Here is a 25,347-nt window from a genome sequence, read left to right as displayed (position 1 = left end):
CCTTTTTGCTGGCACTATGCAATGATGCATTTTTTTCACAGGCTACAAAGAGATTGTATACGATGGCACTTTTACCTTTCTCTCCTTCATTCTCTATTTTGGCAAGATCAATATAATGTGTTCCTATGATGTCATCGTTGACTCTGTGACTGTCCTTCAGCTGTATCTTGATACGCCGACACAATGGTGGAAACATCTCCGAGAACACAATCTGTTCATTCCAGTGTGGCTCGTATGATCCTTTCTTCACACTTGTTTTACCCTGTAAAATAACAAAACCCACACACTTCCAAGTTTTGTGCGTCCGGATCAAAATGTTTTCTACAATGCAGAGTTTGATCAAACATTGATTTTTCAAAACTTTAGAATATACTTATAAAATTCAGCAAATAAAAAAGATAGGGTCGTGTGCTTGATTTTTTGTTAGACGGATTTGAAAAATTTGGACCTCACGCAATTTGTCATAATGGGAAAATCACAACTTTCATAACATATTTGTAAATAGAAATTGTTCTACAATGTAGATTTTAATGAAACTTCTCAGAGTCATAAATAAACATATGAGCCGTGCCATGAGGAAACCAACATAGTGGGTTTGCGACCAGCATGGATCCAGACCAGCCTGCGCATCCGCGCAGTCTGGTCAGGATCCATGCTGTTCGCTTTTAAAGCCTATTGGAATTGGAGAAACTGTTAGTGAACAGCATGGATCCTGACCAGACTGCGCGGATGCGCAGGCTGGTCAGGATCCATGCTGGTTGCAAAGTCACTATGTTGATTTTCTCATGGCACCGCTCATATGGTCTATAATGTGGTGAAATAAAATGTAAGATCCATGTGCTTATTTCTGAGATATTTGACAATATTTTAAAGTGAATCGCACATTTCAAGATAATCTTAAAAGACATTATTTAACATGGCACATGTTTTAATATCATATTTTAACTTTAGAAAGGTAGTAACAGTGCCATTGTAATAACTTTACTCGCGGCTTTTAGAAGAAATAAAATTTACAGTATGAATCACAATAGGGCTTCACAATCTTTCAACTAATCAATTCCAAAGCAATATTGCAGCAATTTAATATAAAGGATTTTATATCTTAACATAAAATTACTTTATGTCCAGCAAATGAAACTTGGACGTAGGGATCTACTAAATCTTTTCCTTCCCCTGTGAAAGCCTTTTTCACGCTGGCCATGACCCCTGTGTTCATTTTTGGCAGACCCTCTGCTCGGAAAATCTTCACGGTGAAGTTTGCCCTTTGTCTATCGGCAGGTACTCCATCTGGTAACAGCAGATTGCTAAAAAGAAATGCAAATATTGCGATTATAACAGATACAGAAAATGAAAGTGAAATTGACAGGGACAGGATAACTTTGACACTTTACCTCTCACATTTAAGATGAGCTACGCAAACAAATGTTACATCTTAAACATGATTATACTGGAAGTGCAAGTAGTTTTAATTGTTTACAGAGTCAGTGTGCATTAACAAGTTGGACTACAATGCCAGCTATCGAGGTTCCTGGTTGCTGCTGATATCCTGACTAGTGTTCACTGCCAGTTGATTCATTTAAATTGATACTGTTTCTAGCAGTACCGGCTTAGACTGGATGCTGGTGGCGCTAACTATGACACATGCTATGGGCTTGGCTGGAAATAAGTTGTTCTATCAATTCTACCCACCCTAAACAAGAACTTTTCAGGTCTATAAAACACTTATGACTATACTTACGCTTCAATGTCATCATCATCTTTGTCAGTTCTTGGTGGAACCTGTAAGGACAAAGAAGTTTCTGGTGAACAATCGCCTAAATAATCTCTGTTGCAAACATGTCTAAGATTTCTAGGTTTCTTTTACATTTAAATAAGGTGGAACGTATATCTTTTATGTTTGTGTAGGTATTTCTATACTAAAGTATAAATATTATAGCAATAAGTTCTGATTCTCTATAATTTAAATACTTTCATATTCAAATGTAGTTACAGGCAAGTGAAAAAAAAGCAGAAAAAGAAACTGCTCTTAAACAGTGAAAATATCAAGTTTATTTCACCGACAGAAAACAAAATTTCTCTGAAAAATGCGAAAAACAAGAGAATCATTACAGTACCTTGACTGAGTCACCTTTGCCAATGACAGCAATATCACATTTGAGATAACCTTTGACCCCTGCACTCATGTCCTCCGGGTCCATCAACATTGCCCATTTATGGTAAAACTGGTGATCTAAAATACCAACAACAAGGAGTATACAGTACTTATGTCATTTTGTAACAAACACACAGCAGTCAGGTATTTGAAAATGAAACATCAATTTCTACCGTTCAGTTCAGTTTTTTTTTGCTCTTTACATGAAGATTATAAACCAGTAATTAACTAACAATCTGACAACATCATAAGGTTTGTATAGTTTCACTTATAATCATTTAAAGTACTTTTTTAATTTATTTCTAAAGACACAATATGAGAGCAAAGACAACACCTACACAAAAGCTGTAACTGCTATTTGAGGAGACAAATCCCCTGTTCATTAATTTTGAATGTGTTTATAATTAGTTTTGAAGAAAATATTTCCAAGAGAGAATTAACAAGTGAATGAAGTATTGCCATGCAATACAAAGTCCCCTACTGGAAGGCACCTAATTTTCTCTATAGTAGACGCAACTTGACCGCGATGGTTGACCTTAGGCTGATTATTCATATCGATTATTACATTGTAGAAAAAAAGGGTGATTAGGGTACCATATATATTTATATAAAAATAGTTTATATACATTGCAGTATCAAAGTATGTTAGCCTACATTTGATCTGTACACTAATTTATATTTACACAAATTTATATTTCAATTTTTTCGTGCAGCTCGGGGTTTTTGTTCAACATTTCCTTGACATGTACTATACTTTGTATATAAGTAGCGTCACCGTACATTACTTTCATTTTAAAATGGCTTTTTCCTTAGATGCCCGAAAAAACATTTCAAATGTCACTAAATATTTTGAAAAAGATACTTCAAATCGAGCCTTTACTAAAATGGCAGCAGAGGCTACAGGTGTTGGAATGACAACCGTTACAAAAATACAAAAGGAGTCATTTTCCGGGGAAGGGCGAAATGAAGAAAATTTAGACCCATTACCAGCGTCTTCGTCTGAGAAGTATATTTTAGAAACTGAATTACATGTACTTTAAAGTTCTTGATATAAATAATTACGACATTCTGTTAATTATTTTAGATACTTTTTTTTTTTTGAAATACATTTATGTTGCACTTATAGTTCTCTCCAGTAATGTGAAAAGTGCGAGTTAGAGAAGTTGGTATTTAAACTGCAATACTTTATTTCTCATGATTCCCTTTTATAATTTTTCAGAGTGAAAACCAATCGTATTGTCCCTGACGATTTTGACTGCGGTGTTATCAGAAGGAAAATAAGGGAATTTTATGTAATGAGGAAGCAACTTCCAACGGTGGGAAAAATTCACAAAGAACTGGCATCAGACATTGGCTTCCATGGAAGCATCACGTCCCTTAGGAAAATATTGAGAAATTTAGGTTACAGATGGAAGAAATGCGGAAGCAACAGGAAGGTTTTAATGGAAAAGCCAGACGTATCTCGTCTTAGATGCGAGTATCTAAGGAAGGTAAAACAGTACAGAGATAGCGGCTACGACTTGGTCTACTTAGACGAGACATGGATAGACACTTCTCATACTGCAAAGTATTGTTGGCAAAGTGTTGAAGAACGTGGTGTTGCAGCACCTTTCAACAAAGGACAACGCTTGATAGTTGTCCATGCAGGTGGTCAGAATGGATTCGTACCCGTGCAGAGTAGTTTTTTAAGCAAATTGTGCTACCGGGGACTATCATCATGAGATGAATGGTCCAAACTTCGAAAAATGGTTGAAGGAGAAGTTACTGCCCAATTTGCGAGTCAAATGTGTGATTATTATGGATAATGCCTCCTATCATTCCGTACAGAGTGAGAAAACTCCATCAAACATCTACCAGAAAGGCGGACATTCAAGAGTGGGTGAGAAACCGTGATATACCTTTCGTGAAAAACTAACAAGACCAGAGCTGCTGAATATTGTAAAAATATACAAACCTAAAGAAAAGGTTTACAGGATTGATTCAAATTATAAAAGAAAGGGACATGAAGTGCTACGTCTGCCACCATACCACTGCGAGTTCAATCCCATTGAACTGATTTGGGCAAATTTGAAGAAAAAGGTTGGTCAAAGAAACTTGACATTCAAACTCACTGATGTCCAAACACTCACACACAGTGCACTGGCAGATATTGGAATTACAGATGGAAAATGCTGTGAGTCATGTTTTGGCAATCGAGGAGAACTATCGCCAAACTGAATTGTTGGGTTTATGACCAAATTGATCAGTTTGTTAACCCCTCAGTGATGAAAGTGCTACCGATACAGCCAGCGAATTGGATTCTGACTGAATTGTTTTTAATATTATGTTTATACATATATGATTAAACTAATATCTTTGAATAAAATAATATTATATGAAAAATGAGTAAAATAACAAAAAATAAATACAAAAAATATAATAAATTGAAATAGTAAAAGAATGAAAACCAAAAAAAAAAAAAAGCTGAAAGATATAAAAGAAATTTTAAACAATCTCTCACAGGACTCGAACCTATTACTCTATATATAACTTAACAAAAATAAGTTCTTCGTTCAAACGCCTAAACCACTGCAGTAAATCTATATCACTATATACGTACGTCAATTTTAAATTTATGAATGCAAAGACATGATGCGTTTTACGTACACTCCTTTTCAATAATAGGTTGTGCCTCATTATATATTATAATACAAAGGTCAACCATCGGGGTCAAGTTGCGTCTACTATACTGCAGTATAACATAATGAACTGATATCTGTCAATGATGTATAAACAATATTGTACTACATATACAATATGTTATAACAACACACTTGGATTAAAATGTGCATATATAAAAACCCAGTTGTTTTCATATTGAATTTTTTTGGCTGATTATAAAAATGTTATCATGTAAGTTATTTATAGTAACAACAAAGGGAAATTAATCTTTAAAAAAAAAAAAAAAAAAAAAAAAAGAAAATCTATATAATATAAGTCCACAAGAAACTCTTTACCAGGTAGAGATAGGTCAAAATACACCTAAAAATTGGATGTAACATGCATGCTGTACCACAGAAAAGTGGTCTCGATTTTTCTCTACCGCCAGTAATAAAAAAGTTACAATAAAATCTATTTATAGTAATAACAAAGGGACGTAATTCTAAAAACAAGGGTGCCTCATGGTGGTGAACATTTGGTCCAAGTTACATCAAAATCCCTCCATGCATGAAGAAGAAATGTTCCGTACAAAGTCATTCTTGAATTTGACCTTTGACCTCTAAATATGACCTTGACCTTAGCCCTAGGGACCTGGTTCTTGCGCATGACATGTTGTCTCATCCAGGGGAATATTTGTGCCAAATGATATCTAAATCCTGCTTTGCATGACAAAGTTATAGACCAGACAGGAAAAAAATCTTCTTGACCTTTGATCTCAAAGTGTGACCTTGACCTTTAAGCTAGGGTACTGGGTGTTGTGCACAACACATCATCTCATCATGGGAAACATTTATGCCAAGTAATATTGTAATCCCTTGATGGATGACAGAGTTCTGGATCGGACAGGGAAAAAACCTTATTGACCTTTGACCTCCAATTGTGACCTTGACCTTTGAGCTAAGGGTCTGGGCTTTGCGCATGACATGTTGTCTCATCATGGGGAACATTTGTGCCAAGTAATATTAAAATCCCTTCATGGATGGCAGAGTTATGAACGGGACAGGAAAAAAACTCTGTTGATCTTTGACCCCCAATTGTGACCTTGACCTTTGAGCTAGGGGTCCTGGATTTGCGTATGACATGTCGTCTCATCATGGGGAACACTTGTGCTAAGTGATATTAAAATCCTTTAATGAATGTCAGAGTTATGGACCGGACACGAAACAGACCCTGTTCATGCTATGTTAAAATTTGACTGCTAAGTGTGACCTTGACCTTTGAGCTAGGGGTCTGAAAGTTGTGCATGACACATCGTCTTATTATGAGGTACATTTGTGCCAAGTAATATTAAAATCCCTTCATAGATTAGAGTTATGGACCGGACAGGAAAAAAGCTTTGTTGACCTTTGACCTCCAATTGTGACCTTGACCTTTAAGCTGGGGTCCGGGTTTTGCCCCAAGACACTCACCCTCCTGGGGGGAACATTTGTCCCAAGAAATATTAAAATTTTCTTCATGGATGGGAGATTTTAGGGCCCGGGACAGGAAAAAAGCCCTTTGTTGCCCTTTTTGACCCCCAAAAGTGCCCTTTGCCCCTTTGAGCTGGGGGTTTTTTCCGGGTTTTTGCGCATTAAACATTATCTCACCGGGGAACATTTGTGCAAGTAAACAAAAACCCTTCAAGGAGGGGAAGTTTTTTTAACCGACAGGAAAAAAGCCCCTTTTGACCTTTGACCCCCAAATTGGGGACCTTAAACCTTTGACTAGGGCCCGGGGTTTTGCCCGCCACTCCCTCTCATAGGGGAAACCCTTTTGTGCCAAGAAAATTTTAAAAACCCCTTTCAGGGATGACAGAGTTATGACCGGCCCAAAACGAAATTGCGGACGGACGGCCCGGAGGGAAATTTACGGAAAAGTGCTTTCCAAAAAGTCCCCAAAAACGGGCAATCAGGAAAATTTTCCTTTTTGGGAAATTTTTGTTTTAATTCAATTTTTTTTAAATTTGAGTAGAAGTTGGGGGAGAAAAAATTTTCCCTACTTTAAATTTGCAACATTTTTCGAATTTTTAAAGTAAGAAGATTCCCAACCCTTTTTTCTCAAAGGGGCCCTTGTAAAATTTGACATATAAACATTCTTTTGCTATTTATTCATAAATCTAACATCTCTTTTCGCAGAAAAAATTTACAAAAAACCCAAGCATAAGAAACCAAAATTTCCCCTCCACAGTGTAAAATGAAACGTTCTTTAAAGGAATCTAACCCCCAAGGGGAATTTACAAAATGGTTAAAAAAGCTAGTTGATAAAATATTTTGGGAGAGAAAATTTTAACGAAAAAATTTTTTTAGCTAAAACCATAAATAGAACACTGAATATGTCTTTTGACAAAAAAAAATTAGTGGTTCGCGTAACATGTGAAACAATCAGGGAAAAGGACTTTTCTGTGAATAACTTTTTATTTATTTTTTTGGGGTTTTTACGTGCCCCAACCCCGTAAAGGTTATAGGGGCCAAACAGACTAAAATTTTGGGTTTTCCACATCTCTTTTAAACATCAAAAAAAAACATGAGGTAGGGAATAAAAAATTTGAATACCTGCGGCCCTTCCCGCAAAACCGGGGCCCCCCCTAACCCGCCCCTTACAAATCAAGCAAATAGGGTAAGCCCCGGGGTTCCCCCTTCTCTTCCACCCTTTCCCCCTCCGCCGTTAATTTTTGCCCCCACTGATTTTAACTTTTACAGTGAAGAGTTCAGAAATTTAAAAATTGTACACAAAAACAGTAAATTTTATTTTTAAACACCCAAAGGAAACACAACAAGAGGGTAAATTTCCCCAGCTGCGATGTGTAAAGAAGACAGTATAATTTTAACAGCATTGGGTACCGTTTATCCCCCGGAAAATTTAACACTTTAAAATGAAAAAAGTAAATAAAAAAAATTTTTTAACACCCGTTGAAAACTTCCCAAAAAGGGTGGCCCCTTTTAACTTTTACTGGAAAAGATAAAGTAGACCAAAAATATTTTTAACACCCATAGGAAACCCCTACATATTTGGGTTTCCTTTTTTTTTTAAAGCTGATGACTTTAAAAAAGTAATAAAAATTTTTTTTTCCCACCCTTGGGTACTCTAAACGATGGTCTTTTTTACAGCTGTTGACATAAAAAAGTAGTAAGTATTTTTTAAACCCGCAGTTGGTACTCTGCTAAAGATGGTCATTAAAGGGCTGCTGAAGGGGGATAAATAGATAGTATATTTTTTAACAGCTTTTTGGAACTCTACTACAGATGGCCCATTTTAACAGCTTTTGACATAAAAAAGTATAATATTTTTTTTTAAAAACAGAAATTTTTGTACTCTGCTATAGATGGTCATTATAATGGCTGCTGATGTGATAAAGTAGATAGTTTATTTCAACAGCTTTGGGTACACTATTTTTAAAAGGAAATTTTAACATTTCTAAATGTAAATAAGTAATTTTTATATAAACCCGCAGTTGTACTCTGCTATAGAGGGTTCATTATAACAGCTGCTAAAAATTATAAAGTAATAGTAAATTTTTAAAGCATTGGAAACCCTGCAATAGATGGTCTTTTTAAAACAGCTGTTGATATCATAAAGTATTTTTTTAAACGGGATGATTTCACAACGACAGCCCATTTTAACATTTTTTGAGGGAAAAACAGAAATTTAATTTTAAATTTTAACAGCGGGTGGTAACCTACTGAACATGGTCTTTTCCAACAGCTAATTTTATAAAGAAAAGATCATTTGGGTTAATTTTCAACAGCATTTGGGAATTTTTTCCCTGAAAAAGTGGTCTTTTTAAACACAACGGGAATTTAAATAGATAGCAAATTTTTAACAGCAGAAATATTTAAACGGGGATAGCTCTTTTTGGGTTTTGGGTTCAAAAAGGGAAAGTTTTTAAACTTAACTTTTTATAGAACAAAAGGTTAGTTAATTTTTTTTAAAAATACACGTTTTTTTTAAAAGTCTTGGCTTTTGTGGTTAGTTCATTTGACAAAAAACCCTAAAACGGAAAATTTAAATGGGGGCACATTCATCCATTTCCGTGAAGGGTTTAACAAAAAAAAAACAGTGAAAAACTAAGGGGGAACGTTTGAAAATTATAAAAATTTTTAAAACCCACTAAAAATTTTTCCCCTTTAAACAGATGAAAGCGAGCAATTTTTAATCAAATTTTGCCAAATTAATAAATCAATTTTAAAAACCCATATCAATATTAACTGCACATCAATAAAAATTTTTAATTGCCCATCAAAAAAAATTTTAAATTTTTGGTATCAATAAAATTTTAAATTTGCTAAAAAAAATTTTAAAATTGCGTATAAATAAAATATTAATTGCAAATCAAAAAAAAAATTTAAATTAATTCCCTATCAATAAAATATTAATTGAACAAAAATAACAAAATTTAGTAAAAATAAAATTAAAAAAAAAAAAAAAAAAAAAAAAAAAAAAAAAAAATTTTTTCCAGTCTACAGTAACCCCCTAAATAAATTGGGGTTTTTAAAAATGCATCAAGTTAAGCCCAAAAGAAAACACTGAAAATAATGTATGTTGGGTTAATGCACTATAGCTTTTTGAAACGACTACTGTAATTGCAGTAGTTTTTAAACTTAACTTAACCCCAACTTAAAGTTTATTTTTTCTAATATATCAAAAGTTTTTTTAAAAGCAGAATACAAAATATTTTCAGTGTTAAATGATATAAACATTTTAATGTAGCATTCCCGTTCATCATGTGCAACATTAATTTTTTTTTCAAAATTTTGCCTCCAAATGCTGATACAAAACAGAAGGTGAGGGGGTAAATTGGGAAAAAAAAACCGTTTTCCAAAACATTTTTGGGTAAAATTTTAAGTCCCTGAAAAAGAAAAATCCCCAAACAAGAACATTATCAAAAGAAACAAACATTAACTCAAAATCCAACCAAAGTGCTTCAGACTGACAGTTTTTTTAATTCCCGAACAAGAAACAAGGGCCATAAAGGGCCCCGTAAACGCTCACCAAAAACCCATTGACCTAAAGAAACATCAAGATCAACATTCGACCAAGTTTTTATTAAAATATGGGCCTAAATGTTTGCCTCTAAAGTGTTAACTTTGCTTTTTCCCTTTTATTTTACCCGGTAACCTTTTTTTGAAACCCCCCATGACCCAGATTCAAACTTGGGCCCAAAGACATCCAAAATTAACCCTTTTGATTTAAATTTTATGAATACAGTCATAAATTGGCCTTTTAGAGTGTTAACAAGCCCTTTTTTTTTTGATTTGACCGTGAAACCCCGTTTTTGACCCCCCCCCACCTACCCCCAAATTTTAAAAGTGACCTATAACAACAAGATTAACAATTTCCCGACCAAGTTTTTATTTAAAAAATTTGGGCCCTAAAAATTTGGGCCCCTACAGTGGGTTTAAAAAGCTTTTTTCCTTTTATTTGCCTGGGGACCTACTTTTTGATCCCCCGATACCCGATATCAAAAAATAGTCCAAGATTTTTTTTGAGGGGAACAATTTTGACCAAGTTTCCCTTTAAAATTGGGCCCAAAAATTTTGACCTCAAAAGGTTTTAAAAAGCTTTTCCTTTGATCTGATTTTGGTCTAAAAATTTTTCCCCAATGACCCCCCTAACAAAAATCGTCCCCAAAATTTTTTTGAGGGAAACATTTTGACCAAGTTTTTTAAGAACGGGCCAAAAATTTTCCCCCTAGAGTGTTAACAAGCTTTTCCTTTTATTTAAAAACCCGATGACCAATTTTGGGCCCCCCCTGACCCAAATTTGAATTGACCTATGGATCATCAAGATTAACATTCGAAACCCAAATTTCAATTTAAAATACGGGCATAAATGTGGCCTCTAAGTGTTAACTACTTTTCCTTTGATTTTGACCTAAGGGCCTAATTTTTTTTACCCTACATACCCAGAAACAAACTGGACCTTTGGGGTCATAAAGAAACAAATTTTTGACCAAGATTCATGAAGAATATCATAAAATTTTTGACCTCTACAGTGTTAACAAGCTTTTTCCTTTTATTTACCTGGTGGCCCCCCCATTTTTTTGACCCCAGATGAAACCCCCTATCAAACTCGTCCAAAATTTTAAAATTAGGGGAAAAATTCTGACCAAAATTTCATTAAAAATTTTTGGGGCCCAAAAATTTTGGGCCCCCTAAGTGTTTAAAAAGCTTTTCCTTTTATTTGACCTGGTGCCCAGTTTTTTTTACCCCAGATGACCCAATAAAACAAACTCGTCCACGATATTTTTGAGGGTAACATTTTGACCAAGTTTTCATTAAGAAATGGGGCCCAAAAATTTTGACCTCAAGAGTGTAAAAAAGCTTTCCCCTTTTATTTGAAACCGGTGAAACCAGTTTTTTGACCCCCGATGACCCAAAATTGAATCGTCCCAAGATTTTTTGAGGGTAAAAATTCTGACCAAATTTCTTAAAAATTAGGTCAAAATTGTGACCCTAATGTGTTAAATCAAATTGTTGATTACAGGGCAACGGAAAAGGGGGCGACGACGACGGAACAAAGGGGGATCACAAAAGCCACCCTTTAGCAATTTTTGGCTCAGGTGAGCTAAAAAGGGAAAATTGACAAGTGAATTAGGTACCCGAAGACAGAGTACAAAAAAATTCTCGAAATTTTGAAACCCAAAAAATTTTTTAAAATTTTGTAATGGGGAACTTTTTACATTGCAAACAAATTAAGGGAGCTAAAAAAGTGTTTATTTTCTATATATTAATTCAGACATAATTCTGAATAAAAAAATATTTTATACTGAAAAGAAAGAGAAAACTAAAAAATTGTTTTTGTAAAAAAAAGCCATTTCCCCCCCCAATGCAAAGTCCATAGGCAAAAGTAAAAGGGGGGTCAGGAGCGAAAGTCAAAGAGACCTATTTGGCGAAAAGGGGAAATTACTTGGCATGTCCTTCACCCGCTAAATTTCAACACTCGTAGCCTAGGGGTTCTCAAGTCACTGTTCAGGCCCTTGCCCTTTGCCCTTTTGAAAAGGCCTCAAAATAAATGGGTCATCTACTCTGCTGTCAATCCCCTATTAAGTTTAAAACATTGTGGGTCAAGGGTTTCAAGTTTTTTCCCAAAAAAATGTTTTTTACATGAACAGGCCACGTGCCCTTAAACTTTAATAACGCCCCCAAAATCAATAGGGGGTCATTACCTGCATTTCAATCATCCTATAAAGTTTCAACTTCTGGGCAAGTGGTTCTCAGTTATTGCGAACTGGTTATAAATGTTCAGCCCCTGTGACCTTGCCCTTTAACGGAGTGCCCCCAAAAAACATAAGGGTCATTTACTCGCATAAACAATCACCTTTATAAGTTTCAACATTCTGGTCGGAGGTTCTCAATTATTGTTTGGGAATGGTTTTCCATGTTCGGGCCCCGTGGCCTTACCAACATCCCCAAAATCGTTGGGGTTCATCTACTCTCATGACCAATCACCCTACAATTTTCATCTTCTGGTCAAGGGGTTTCTAAATTACTGCCGGGAAATGGTTTTAATGTGGGGCCCCCTGTGCCCTTGACCCTTCACAGAGTGACCCCAAAAATCTTTAGGGTATCTACTCTTTATGACCATTCATCTATTAATTTTTAACATCGGGGTAAGGGGTTTTCTAAAGTTACTGCCCGGGAAATGTTTTAAATGTTCGGGCCCCGGGACCTCGCCCCTTTAATGGAGTGCCCCCAAAATGATAGGGGTCTCACTTTGCAGTACAATCATCCTAAAATTTCACACTCGGGTCAAGGGGGTTCCTGTAATTGATCAAAAGGTTTTTTAAAGTTCGGGGCCCCGTGACCTTGACCTTTGACGAGGGTCCCAAAAATCAATAAAGGTATCACCTTTATACCAATAAATCCTATCATTTTCAACATTCTGGGTCGTGGTTCTCTATTTTTTTGTTTGGAATTTTTTTCAATTTCGGGCCCCTTGACCTTACCTCTGACGAGTGCCCCAAAATCGATGGGGGTCATCTCTTTCAGGGTCAATTCCTTTGAATTTTTCAACATTCTGGGCAAGTGGTTCTCTATTTATTGAGGGAAAGGGTTTTCAATTGGGGGGCCCCTGTGACCTTGACCTTTGACGAGTCCCCCCAAAATCATGGGGGTCATCTACTCTTCAGCCCAATCTCCTATGAAGTTTCAAAAAATTCGGATCAAGTGGTTTTTAGTTATTGATGGGAAATGTTTTAAAATGTTAAAAGGCCCCGTGCCCTTTTGCCCTTTGGGGAGTGCCCCCAAAAAAACAATAGGGGTTCTACTCAGCCCCTACAACCTATAATTTAAAGGGTTTTCGGGTAAAATGGTTCCCGTTTTGCTCGGAAATAAGTGTGACGTACAACGAGGACGGACAGGGCAAAAAAAATATGTCCCGGGGGAACATAAAACACAATACAAATTTTTCCAATCTTGCCAAAAGGGGAAATTTCTGGAAACAAAATGATCATGTGCTTGGATATTAAGCCACATGGGGTAATACCCTCATGATTCAATATCTGTGCATCTAAACTCTGAAATGTGGTATATCAGATGATAAACAATGGGAAAGCATTGATTATTTGATAAACAATGCTAAACTTTGATCTAGTTAGTAACTAATTCATAATGCTTCAACATAAAAATAAACAAAAAAAAAAACAATAAAAGGGGGGGACAAATGGGAGTTAGAAGAACATGCGTCCCTTTGGGAAAGCATAAACCGGCCAAACCATTTATATACCCCAAAAGGGGTTTGTTAAGCGGAGAACCCCCAACTGACACACCTACATGGGTTTGCACTGCAAATAAGCAAAGGTAGAATGGGGTAATTTTTAAATTTTTTTTTTAAAAAAAAAAATTCTAAAAAAAAAAAAAAAAAGAACTTTCACCTATACTGCATTCCATATGCTCAAAAAGGGTTTTTGTAACTTTACAGGATAATAAAAAAAAAAATTGATGAATTAATTCTGAAAAATTTTCAGCCAAAGGGTATAAATGTTTAAAAAAATAAGTTTTTCCCTGTCATTTAAAGGGAAATTTCACACAAAATTTTTTGTATCTACAACAGAAATTAAGATGTTCCATTTCTTAAACCAAAATTTTTCAAAGGGGAAAAAAAATTTCAATTTTTTAAACTTTAAATCGCTGCTTAAAACACTGATTTAAAATTTTTTTAAAAACTGAAGGTTTACTTTACTTTGAAAAAAAAAAAAAGCATCAAACCCTTTTTAAACATAATTTTATAAAAAAAAAAACCAAAAAATTAAATATTAAAACATCAATCTAAAAAAAGTAATCATGAAAATAATGTCTGAAATTAAAATTTCAAATTTGTAAATGTAAGTAAAAATGATCATAAGGTAGGACATAGCAGGTCGAAGATGTTTTATTTATCTAAAAATTTCGAGAAAATTCAGTCCTATTTTTCCATTAAATAAATTTTTTAAAAAAAATTTATGAAAAAAAAAGTTATATTTGCTTTTTGAATAAATAATAAATTTAAAAACAAGTGTCTTATTTTTTGCGTTACAATCAATTTAACCCTTTGGGTAAGGAAACAATGACAAAAACAGACAAATTTTACAGTAACACTATTTCAAAATATTTTTTCTACAAAAAGTTTTGCATAATTTTGGAAATATTTTTCCCGTAACGTTTCTTTTTTAAATTAAAAACTTATAAAAATCTTTCTATGTCCACATTCGAAATTTAACACAACAAAAGAGCTCCCACAAAATCTGGGGTAATTCATCGAAAAAATCTCCCTGTCTTAATATATTTTAGTTCTGCCATATAAACCTTTTTTATCTGAAAATGAACTTACAAAATTTTCCATTTTTATATCTAATGATTTTTTTCATTTTTTCTTATATGTTAGTATCTTATGTCTAATAATGAATATAGATATCTATATCATTTGTCTCGAGTCTATTCAATTATTTAAATATCGTTTATAAATAAAATTTATTTTTAGCCTCACATTCACAAAAAATTGTTAGTCCAGCTGGGTTTGATATCTTTGTATTTTTACCCAAACGATTTTTAAAAATTTAATGTTTTAAAATTTAAAGATTTTTTTGTAACATTCATACCATATTTCCAATCAGTCTCAACTGGAATTTAATCTTGGGAATTTTAAAAAATTTTTCCAATCAAAAATTTTTAAAACCACTTGTGAAGCGAAAAATGTTTTGTGAAAATAGGCTTGTGACATAAAATTTTGATCTATTTCAAAAACATTTAATCTGAAATTCGTCAGATAAAAGAAAATATAATGTCAGATCCAAAATTTTTAAGTTTGTAAATTAAATATTTATGTCTAATAATGTAAAGATTATATGTCTGATAATGTGAAAGCTCTCCATTTAACAAGCACATTATAGGAAAAGCAAAGCCATGTTAGTTTAAAACGTTAAATCTCGTGCATCTAAGTACCGGTCATAGAATAAACAGTTCCCACATCAAATTTTAAGACCCCACTTCCCTTTTCCCGACTGAAAAGTTTGGGAAAGCATAGCCTAATTAAAGGGGAAAAAAAAGATAATAATTTATGTCAAACATTCTTCTCGCAATCAAATTTGCATACATCATACACCCCGGGGGATCATAATTTTAAAAAGCAAATCTCATCCCTATAAGCATATCCTGGGGGTAACTCTGTTGCAATAGCCCCAACCAAAGAAAAAAATCCTGGGATTATAAATATCTTACATATCAACCGGGGGGTATACTGAACAATTTTCAAAACAAAACAAATCTTACCCCCCAAGCGATCCCGGGGTAAAAAAGATATAATTTTAACTTCTACATATCAAACAACGGGGCAAATAAAGGGGAAAAATTTTTACGAAAACTAAAAATCTTTTTAAAAAAAAAAAAAAGAAGTTTTAACGGTACCATCATTTATCCCCACAATTCTTTAGTAAAATTTGAAACTGTCCCCAAAGGTCTAAACACACTTACTTAAAAAAATTTCCCAAGTGATGATCAATCAAATTCATTTATCATAGAATTTCTTCCCAGGGAAAAAACTGATAATTTCATAGACCGGTTTATAAAAACCCAACATATGGCTTTGCGACCAGCGGACCCGACCACTGCCACCGCGCAGTTGGTCAGGGTCCATGCGTTCACTAACAGTTTCTCCCAATCCCCGTGGCTTTAAAAACGAAAAACATGACCTGACCAAGCCGGATGCGCAGGCTGGGTTTGGGTCCATGCTGGTCGCAAACCCACTTGTGGTTTTTTTTTATGGCATGGGTAGTAATTTTTATTCATTAGATAAGATAATGCTGTTGTAAGTATTTCCCAATTTTTAAGGTTACATTGACCCCGAGTGTTAAAAATCCCTTCACAGAATATCGATTACAACCGATGGGGAAAAAAGCCCGTTTACCTTTAAATCCAAAGTGACCTTTACCTTTGGGGTAGGTGCTGGGGGTTTTTGCATGAGATTGTCTCATCATGGGAAAATTTTGGGAATAAAATTTAAAAACCCTTGGAATACGGTTAGGCCGACATGAAAAGCGATGGACGACGGAATGACCGGGCAGAAAAGCGCAATGCTACAGACCCCCCAAATAAAATTGTTAGTAGTAGTTTCCCCTTTAAAGGGGGAAATTTTTATAGTTTTCAACGCATCTTTTGGGGCAGCCAACACTTTTTTTGGGAAAAATGAACGAATCAAATTTTTTAAACATGTTTCAGACAATTTAAAAAATGAGGAATTTTTAAAGAAATAATTTTTTGATAAGTTGTTATCAGTAATCAAATTTGATACTTTACAAGTTCATTGCCCGACAGGTTTCTTTTATTTTTGGGTTGTTTTTTACATCGCATTTATCAAAACAGTGTTTTTTCAAAAATTAAGATAATTGCTTATACTGAAAGGCATATCACCTTTCAATTATTTTTATTCAATTATGAAAGAATTAAGATTTTTTTTTACTTTAGCAAATACATTTAAACAATTTGGGCCCGGTTTCCCCAATTTTCCGTCCGAACAGGTGTTGTATTCTAGCGGACTTAACATAAAATTTAGCCTGGTGACCCATACATTTTTAGCCATTTTTATGCTCACAATACAATTATCTATACACATGAAGAAAAAGAAAAAATTCTATGAAAGAGTTTTTTCAAAATTAAAAAAAAATATTCTTCACTATGGGTATTTTTCATTGAAAAATGTTCACAAAAGTAAATATGAAACAATTTTTTTTTTCATTTGTACCCATTATTGTAAGGATAGAGTATTACAAATATGACTATGATATCAAATAAGTATATAATAAAATCTGTAAAAAGAAAAAACCGTATTGTGCTGCCTGGATGTATATTTTGGTTGGTATTTATAAAAAAGCAGAAAATTATGAAAATGTTGAAAAATTGCTGGCAGTTTCAGCAACAGTGGGTGTGTTCAAAACAATTTTTCACAAAAACAAGCCTGGTGACCTATTGTTTTTATTTGTTCATTGTTTTTAGCACAAATTTTCCTATCATATATGTGAATTTAAAAAAATTCTATGAAAGGAAAAAAAACTATAGGAATTCTCTTTAAATCTTCATCACACTATCATGCAGCAAATGCTTAAAAAAAATCAAATATTCAATTTCTCATAAATTTGTTTATAAATGCTTCAATAACTCTGAATACACTTCCGCATTAGAAAGAGCTTCATCTTGCGAAATTGCATTCAATTCTGTTTGAATTTTGCAGAACATGGATAAAGAGAAATTTAATTACTCTAAAGTTGTTAAGAACATTGAGAAATACAGGCCCAGGATCTGCAATACAATTTTAGAACTTCTCTTTAAACAATTTTCGATGTCAGCTTAAAACAAAATGCCAGAAACATAATTTCCTCCAGCGATTTATTGCATAAATGAAAGAACATAGCAACTGGCTTATAAGAGCAATTAAATCGACTAGCAGTGATGTAATTATACAGTGTAGTGGGACCATTTTGCTCAAACATATAATAAATGTTGCAGAAACATTAAGTAACTTACTGTTAAAGTAATGATCTTGTCAAACAGCATTGCTGGAGCCATGTGGAAATCAAATACAAAGTACTGAAAACATAGTAAAATTTGAGACTTACAATACAATAATATGAAAATATTGGTATTCGTAGGGGATGAATTTTTGTGGATTTTATGGTTGCATCAATCCATAATAATAACCCTTACCCTGCTGAATTTCTATAATGAACTTGTCTATCTTTCAATTTGGACAGTGCCATTAACTGTTAAAAGGGGTACATACCAAAATGATACTGAATGAATTGCTATTAGTACAGGTAATGATCAGACATGGATGTGCAGGCTAATCATAATCTGCACTGGTCGCAAAGGCAGAATCAATCGTGTCTGGCATGATAAGGTTTAAATCCAAACAAAGAATATACCATTTTTTTTAAAATTAAAAATTTCAAATACATGAATTCAAATCCCCATAGAAAAAAAACAACAAACATTTTAACCCAAACCACGAAATTTCATTCCCACTAATAGGTTTCTTATAAAAAAAACACCATGCAAAATACTGCATTTATTTCCTAAGGCACTACTGGCTCAAGGGAATTTCAGCTACTTGGGTTTGCTGGGAAAATAACTGTTTTATTAAATTCTAAAAGAGTCGTAACTGATATTTAGCTGATCTGAGATGCTCTATGAAATGAATAGTCCGCCTTTAAAACTACAATTTATTCTATAACAACATCATTCTGTAAATGGTACCATATATTTGGCTCATCTGTATGACCTCCTGTAAACAAGAGCACCGCCTTGCAGAGGCAGACGCTCATCTGATTTTTTTTTGTGTCTGTATAATAGAAATATTGTCCTACCCATGATTTTCTAAGTCCAAAAAGGGCCATAATTCTTGCAAAAAGCAGGATGGATAATGTTTCTTGCTGTACAGAGTCAGCTTATGATGGTGAACAACTGTTGCAAGTTTCAAAGCAATAGCTTTGATAGTTTAGGAGAAAAGCTGGACAGAGTTATCTTTCTTGCTGTACATGGTCAGCTTATGATGGTGAACAAGAGTTGCAGGTTTCAAAGCAACAGCTTTGTTAGTTTAGGAGAAAAGCTGACCTAAACACAAAACTTAACCAAGAAATCAGATGTTTTCTAAGTCCAAAAGAGGCCATAATTATTGCAAAAAGCAAGATGGAGTTACATTTCTTGCTGTACAGGGTCAGCTTATGATGGTGAACAAGTGTTGCAAGTTTTAAAGCAATAGCTTTGATAGTTTAGGAGAAAAGCTGACCTAAACATAAAACTTAAACAAGAAATCTGATTTTCTAAGTCCAAAAGGGGCCATAATTACTTGCAAACAGCAGGATGGAGTTATGTTTCTTGCTGTACAGGGGTCGGCTTATGATGGTGAACAAGTGTTGCAAGTTTCAAAGCAATACCTTTGATAGTTTAGGAGAAAAGCTGACCTAAACATAAAACTTAACCAGGCAATTTGACCTCTGTACATGGTCTGATAAGCTAAAAACTGTTCAACATTATAATCAAACTTACTTCATTGTAATATGGACAGTTAGTAGATTCTTTCACACTTGTGTATTTCTTCTGGTCTCCAACCTGCACACATACTACAGGATCCATGTTCAATCCTGCCAGCTGGCGTGCCTCAATCACAGTGATGCAGACCTGGAAGTCCTGGGCCTTCAAGGCTACAGACTCCACACTCTGAGATTTGGCTTTTCTGAAAGGAAAGTATAATTAGATATCTTAACAGTCCCCAATTATGATGTGCTTATCCTACAATACACTTATCTGTTTAAGTCTGGACCTTATTTCAACCGCTCTAGTTTAAAAACGCAAGTCTCAAGACAGACCACCACTGGTGTCTTATAGGTTGGTGCAGTCTTAACATGAGCATGGTTTAATCCTTTGACCTCTGGACAGCATGGTTCTATTCCATGGCTTCTGTCCAGCATGGTTCAATTATGTGACCTCTGATCAACATGGTCTGATCTCTTGACCATTGTACAGCATGGTTCAATTATGTAACCTCTGTACAGCATGGTCTGATCATTTGACCTCTGTACAGCATTGTTTTATTCCATGACTTCTGTCCAGCATAGTTCATTTCAATTCTCTGTAAAGCACTGTTTGATCACTTGACCTCTGTACAGCATGATTTTATTCCTGTGACTTCTGTACAGCATGGCTAGATCACCTGACCTCTGTACAGCATGATTCTATTCCTGTGACTTCTGTACAGCATGGCTTGATCACTTGACCTCTGTACAGCATGGTGTGATCACTTGACCACTGTAAAGCATGATTCTATTCCTGTGACTTCTGTACAGCATGGCTAGATCACTTGACCTCTGTACAGCATGATTTTATTCCTGTGACTTCTGTACAGCATGGCTAGATCACTTGACCTCTGTACAGCATGATTCTATTCCTGTGACTTCTGTACAGCATGGCTTGATCACTTGACCTCTGTACAGCATGGTGTGATCTCCTGACCACTGTAAAGCATGGTTCAATTATGTGACCTCTGTACAGCATGGTCTGATCACTTGACCTCTGTACAGCATGGTTTGATCACTATCACTTGACCTCTTTACAGCATGGTTCAATCACTTGACTTTATACAGCATGGTTATTCACTTGACCTCTGTACAGCATGGTTCAATTATGTGATCTCTGTACAGCATGGCTTGATCACTTGACCTCTGTACAGCATGGTTTGATCACTATTACCTGACCTCTGTACAGCATGGTTTGAACACCTGACCTCTGTGCATCATGACTTGATCACCTGACCTCTGTACAGCATGGCTTGATCACTTGACATCTGTACAGTATAGTCTGATCACTTGACCTCCGTACAGCATGGTCTGATCACTTGACCTCTGTACAGCATGGTCTGATCACTTGACCTTTGTACAGCATGGCCTGATCACTTGACCTCTGTACAGCATGACTTGATCACTTGACATCTGTACAGTATGATCTGATCACCTGACATCTGCATGTATGGTCTGATCACTTAACCTCCATACAGCATGGTCTGATCACTTGACCTCTTTACAGCATGGTCTGATCACTTGACTTTTTTACAGCATGTTCTGATCACTTGACCTCTGTACAGCATGACTTGATCACCTGACATCTGTACAGTATGGTCTGATCACTTGACATCTGTACAGTATGGTCTGATCACTTGAACTCCATACAGCATGGTCTGATCACTTGACCTCTTTACAGCATGGTCTGATCACTTGTCCTCTGTACAGCCTGATTCAATAAACTGAACTCAGTACAGCATGGATTGATCACATGACCTCTGTACAGCATGGTCTGATCACTTGACCTAGTTACAGCATGGTCTTATCACATGACCTATTTACAGCATGGTCTGATCACTTGACCTCTGTACAGCATGGTCTGATCACTTGACCTAGTTACAGCATGGTCTTATCACTTGACCTATGTATGGCATGGTCTGATCACTTGACCTATGTATGGCATGGTCTGATCACTTGACCTCTGTACAGCATGGTCTGATCACTTGACCTTTACAGCATGGTCTGATCACCTGACCTCTTTACAGCATGGTCTGATCACTTGACCTCTGTACAGCATGGTCTGATCACTTGACCATACAGCATGGTCTGATCAATTGACAACTGTACGGCAGGGTCTGATCACTTGACCTTACAGCATGGTCTGATCACTTGACCTATGTACGGCATGGTCCGATCACTTAATCTCTGTACAACATGGTTCTACTCCATGACTTCTTTAATGAGTAGCATAACTTTATTCACAATGTTCGTCTCTGCTTGGCTAAAGGCGAGATTTACAAAGAAGCTCTTAAGTGACCTGGAATGCAGCTTAAATGGTACAGTTAAAAGGCACAAAATAGACAGAGGCTTAACACAGTAGACAGACAATTGATGAAGATGTTTTTACTGTCATACAAAAGCTGGAAAGTGTCAGTTGGTACATTTTAAATTGATGGAATGAAGTTTAATCTGATTTGTAAAGCCTCACCATAGAGCCATAAAAGACAAATCAATACCAGTCCTTTGAAAACTGAGCTTCTCTACAAAATGTCAAAGGTATTTCTGAGAAAAGACAACTTTTATTTTAAATGTATTTGATAGAACTTATTGTGTAAGGTTCCATTACAAAGAGGAGTATGAAATTTACTGCATATGATATTTACAAATTGCAAAACATATGAAGTACATGAGATACCAAATAGGCTTGAATGAATTACATTTGTGAACACGTGCCTAACCAACAGATTTCTATGAAATAATAGTCTCAAAAACTGAGAATACCACAATTCACAATTTTAATTTATTTGACTGCCTACGACACGCAAGCAGTATAATAGGGTTATTATAATAGTAGCTTGACGTGGGATGCTGTATTTGGCTTGAGTCGATTTTGCCAGGTCAGATCTCACGAGGCGCGCTAGCACAAACCTGAATACAAAGTCCCGTATCTGGCTACCTTTATAATGACCCTTCTATTATATACCTCCTACTTTTTGTTTTGTTATTGGACCAAACCTTCAAAGTTTATCAATGTTAAAATAGAACCAAGTGAAGTTTTTTCATGTGCTATTTCCAGAAATGTGTTACGTCATACATATTAAATGAAAGTAGTCTCACAACATACAATACAAAATGTACAATACAGAATTTTTTTTTGCCTGTTCAAGTTTACTTGTGAAATACAAGACATATTTTTGACAGAATTTATATAGGTATATAATTAACAGACATATGGACATATTGCTTCAGACTTTGGAGGCAGCCTGTCTTCTCTCACCTTTTAATACCACTGTTGGCCATTATGGAGGAGGCTTCACTGGTCTGGTCATAGTCCATCTCCTTCTCCCCTGCCACTCTGGACAACATGGACGCCACCTCTGCTGCCTTGGCATCCAAACTGGCATCTGTACGATATATAATATACACATGAATTTTCAAGAGTCGCTGTGCGAAAAGCAAATGTTTGGGCTTTGTGACCAGTGAAGACCCACATCAGAGCACATCCGTACTGTCTGTTCATCCCAATATCCATGATTTGAAAAGCACCATGAGAAAACTAACATGGTGCATTTGCGACCAGCATGGATTCATGCTGGTCGCAAATGCACTATGTTGGTTTTCTCATGGTGCGGCTCATTTTCATTTACCAATTTCAGCACTGATGTGCAACTTATAAGCAAACAGTAATCACCCAAATCAGACTGGCAAAGGTAGGTAAAGGTAAATTTTATTTACCATCGCTTTGTGAAACAATAAACATAAGTTCTGTAGAGCTTTTGAGCGACCCTATTTTAAGAACAGTTACAACTAACTAGAAAATGCTTTTGTAAAAAAGCGCATGTCTCCCCCAATGCAAAGTCCTATAGGCAAGAAGTCAATAGGGGTCAGGAGTGAAAGTCAAAGAGACACTGATGGTTGGCTGCAATAGGGATCATCTACTTGGCATGTCCAGTCATCCCACTAAATTTCAACACTCTTGGCCTAGTGGTTCTCAAGTCACTGTTCAGGCTCCTGTGACCTTGCCCTTGGATCAAGTGACCTCAAAATAAATAGGGGTCATCTACTCTGCATGTCCAATCATCCTATTAAGTTTCAACATTGTAGGTCAAGTGGTTCTCAAGTTATTTCCAAAAAATGATTTTACATGAACAGGCCACTGTGACCTTGACCTTTAATAGACTGACCCCAAAATCAATAGGGGTCATCTACCCTGCATGTTCAATCATCCTATTAAGTTTCAACATTCTGGGTCAAGTGGTTCTCAAGTTATTGATCGGAACTGGTTATCAATGTTCTGGCCTCTGTGACCTTGACCTTTAACGGAGTGATCCCAAAAACAATAGGGGCCATTTACTCTGCATGAACAATCATCCTATGAAGTTTCAACATTCTGGGTCGAGAGGTTCTCAAGTTATTGATTGGAAATGGTTTTCCATGTTCAGGCCCCTGTGGCCTTGACCTTTAACAGAGTGACCCTAAAATCGTTAGGGGTCATCTACTCCGCATGACCAATCATCCTATGAAGTTTCATCATTCTGGGTCAAGTGGTTCTCAAGTTACTGACCGGAAATGGTTTTCAATGTTCAGGCCCCTGTGACCTTGACCTTTCACAGAGTGACCCCAAAATCGTTAGGGGTCATCTACTCTGCATGACCAATCATCCTATTAAGTTTCAACATTCTGGGTCAAGTGGTTCTTAAGTTGCTGACCGGAAATGGTTTTCAATGTTCAGGCCCCTGTGACCTTGACCTTTAATGGAGTGACCCCAAAATTGATAGGGGTCATCTACTTTGCATGTACAATCATCCTATGAAGTTTCAACATTCTGGGTCAAGTGGTTCTCTAGTTATTGATCGGAAATGGTTTTCCATGTTCAGGCCCCTGTGACCTTGACCTTTGATGGAGTGACCCCAAAATCAATAGGGGTCATCTACTCTTCATGACCAATCATCCTATGAAGTTTCAACATTCTGGGTCAAGTGGTTCTCTAGTTATTGATCGGAAATGGTTTTCAATGTTCAGGCCCCTGTGACCTTGACCTTTGACGGAGTGACCCCAAAATCAATAGGGGTCATCTACTCTTCATGACCAATCATCCTATGAAGTTTCAACATTCTGGGTCAAGTGGTTCTCTAGTTATTGATCGGAAATGGTTTTCAATGTTCAGGCCCCTGTGACCTTGACCTTTGACGGAGTGACCCCAAAATCAATAGGGGTCATCTACTCTTCATGGCCAATCATCCTATGAAGTTTCAACATTCTGGGTCAAGTGGTTCTCTAGTTATTGATTGGAAATGGTTTTCAATGTTCAGGCCCCTGTGACCTTGACCTTTGACGGAGTGGCCCCAAAAACAATAGGGGTCGTCTACTCTGGCAGCCCTACAACCCTATGAAGTTTGAAGGTTCTAGGTCAAATGGTTCTCCAGTTATTGCTCGGAAATGAAGTGTGACGTACGGACGGACGGACAGACAGGGCAAAAACAATATGTCTCCTGGGGGAGACATAATTATACCTTACCCCCAGCAATTTGCTGGTACTGACAATCATGATAAAGTTCCTTGCCCAAGGACACACTGCAGTGGGAATAGCCAGGAACTGAACCCGTGGCCTTCACCTCTTTAGGAAAATGTCTTAGCCCTCTCAACCAATGCGTCCACTCATTGCATGGATACTGGTACGCTTGTTTTCTCATAGTTACAGGCTTTCAAATCATCATAAACTTACTGGGCAAAAAATTATTCAGCGGATACTTACCAGTCTGGAAAATGATACCTCTGCAATTCGACACGAATTGCTTTTGCATCTTTGCTTAATTAAAGCAATAATAATCATAATCATTTCTCAACAGAATTGGAAACAAATCACAATGGCGGTCTAGACGTTGCATTCAGACTTGCAGTGTAACTAACTGTGTAATTACACTGAAAAGAGACAAATGGTGTGTCTGTTGTCTGTCACGAATGTGTCTGAATAATGTATAACTGAGGATGGTCC

The 25,347-nt window shown here is 35.9% G+C and overlaps 2 protein-coding genes across 5 annotated transcripts in view; both read right to left on the bottom strand.

Moving 5' to 3' along the window:
- LOC123525714 (otoferlin-like) overlaps nucleotides 1-15,286 on the bottom strand; it is a 124,679-nt gene extending 109,393 nt beyond the window's left edge. For all 3 annotated transcript variants that reach the window (XM_053538726.1, XM_053538728.1, XM_053538727.1), the window contains exons 1-5: nucleotides 15,250-15,286; nucleotides 2,115-2,230; nucleotides 1,739-1,779; nucleotides 1,118-1,304; nucleotides 76-262 (exon numbers count right to left, since the gene is read on the bottom strand). In XM_053538726.1, coding sequence (XP_053394701.1) covers nucleotides 76-262; nucleotides 1,118-1,304; nucleotides 1,739-1,779; nucleotides 2,115-2,230; nucleotides 15,250-15,256 — 538 coding nt within the window. In that variant the 5' untranslated portion in view covers nucleotides 15,257-15,286. The remainder of the gene's footprint in view (nucleotides 1-75; nucleotides 263-1,117; nucleotides 1,305-1,738; nucleotides 1,780-2,114; nucleotides 2,231-15,249) is intronic.
- Nucleotides 15,287-17,766: 2,480 nt separating this feature from the next.
- The window catches only part of LOC128555669 (otoferlin-like), a 107,614-nt gene continuing 100,033 nt past the window's right edge, over nucleotides 17,767-25,347 (bottom strand). For both annotated transcript variants that reach the window (XM_053538731.1, XM_053538730.1), the window contains exons 6-8: nucleotides 22,630-22,756; nucleotides 19,345-19,531; nucleotides 17,767-17,886 (exon numbers count right to left, since the gene is read on the bottom strand). In XM_053538731.1, coding sequence (XP_053394706.1) covers nucleotides 17,782-17,886; nucleotides 19,345-19,531; nucleotides 22,630-22,756 — 419 coding nt within the window. In that variant the 3' untranslated portion in view covers nucleotides 17,767-17,781. The remainder of the gene's footprint in view (nucleotides 17,887-19,344; nucleotides 19,532-22,629; nucleotides 22,757-25,347) is intronic.

The sequence above is a fragment of the Mercenaria mercenaria genome, chromosome 3 (genome assembly GCF_021730395.1).
Source record: "Mercenaria mercenaria strain notata chromosome 3, MADL_Memer_1, whole genome shotgun sequence".
Lineage (NCBI taxonomy): Eukaryota > Metazoa > Mollusca > Bivalvia > Venerida > Veneridae > Mercenaria > Mercenaria mercenaria.
This window is presented reverse-complemented; position numbering and strand designations above follow the sequence as displayed.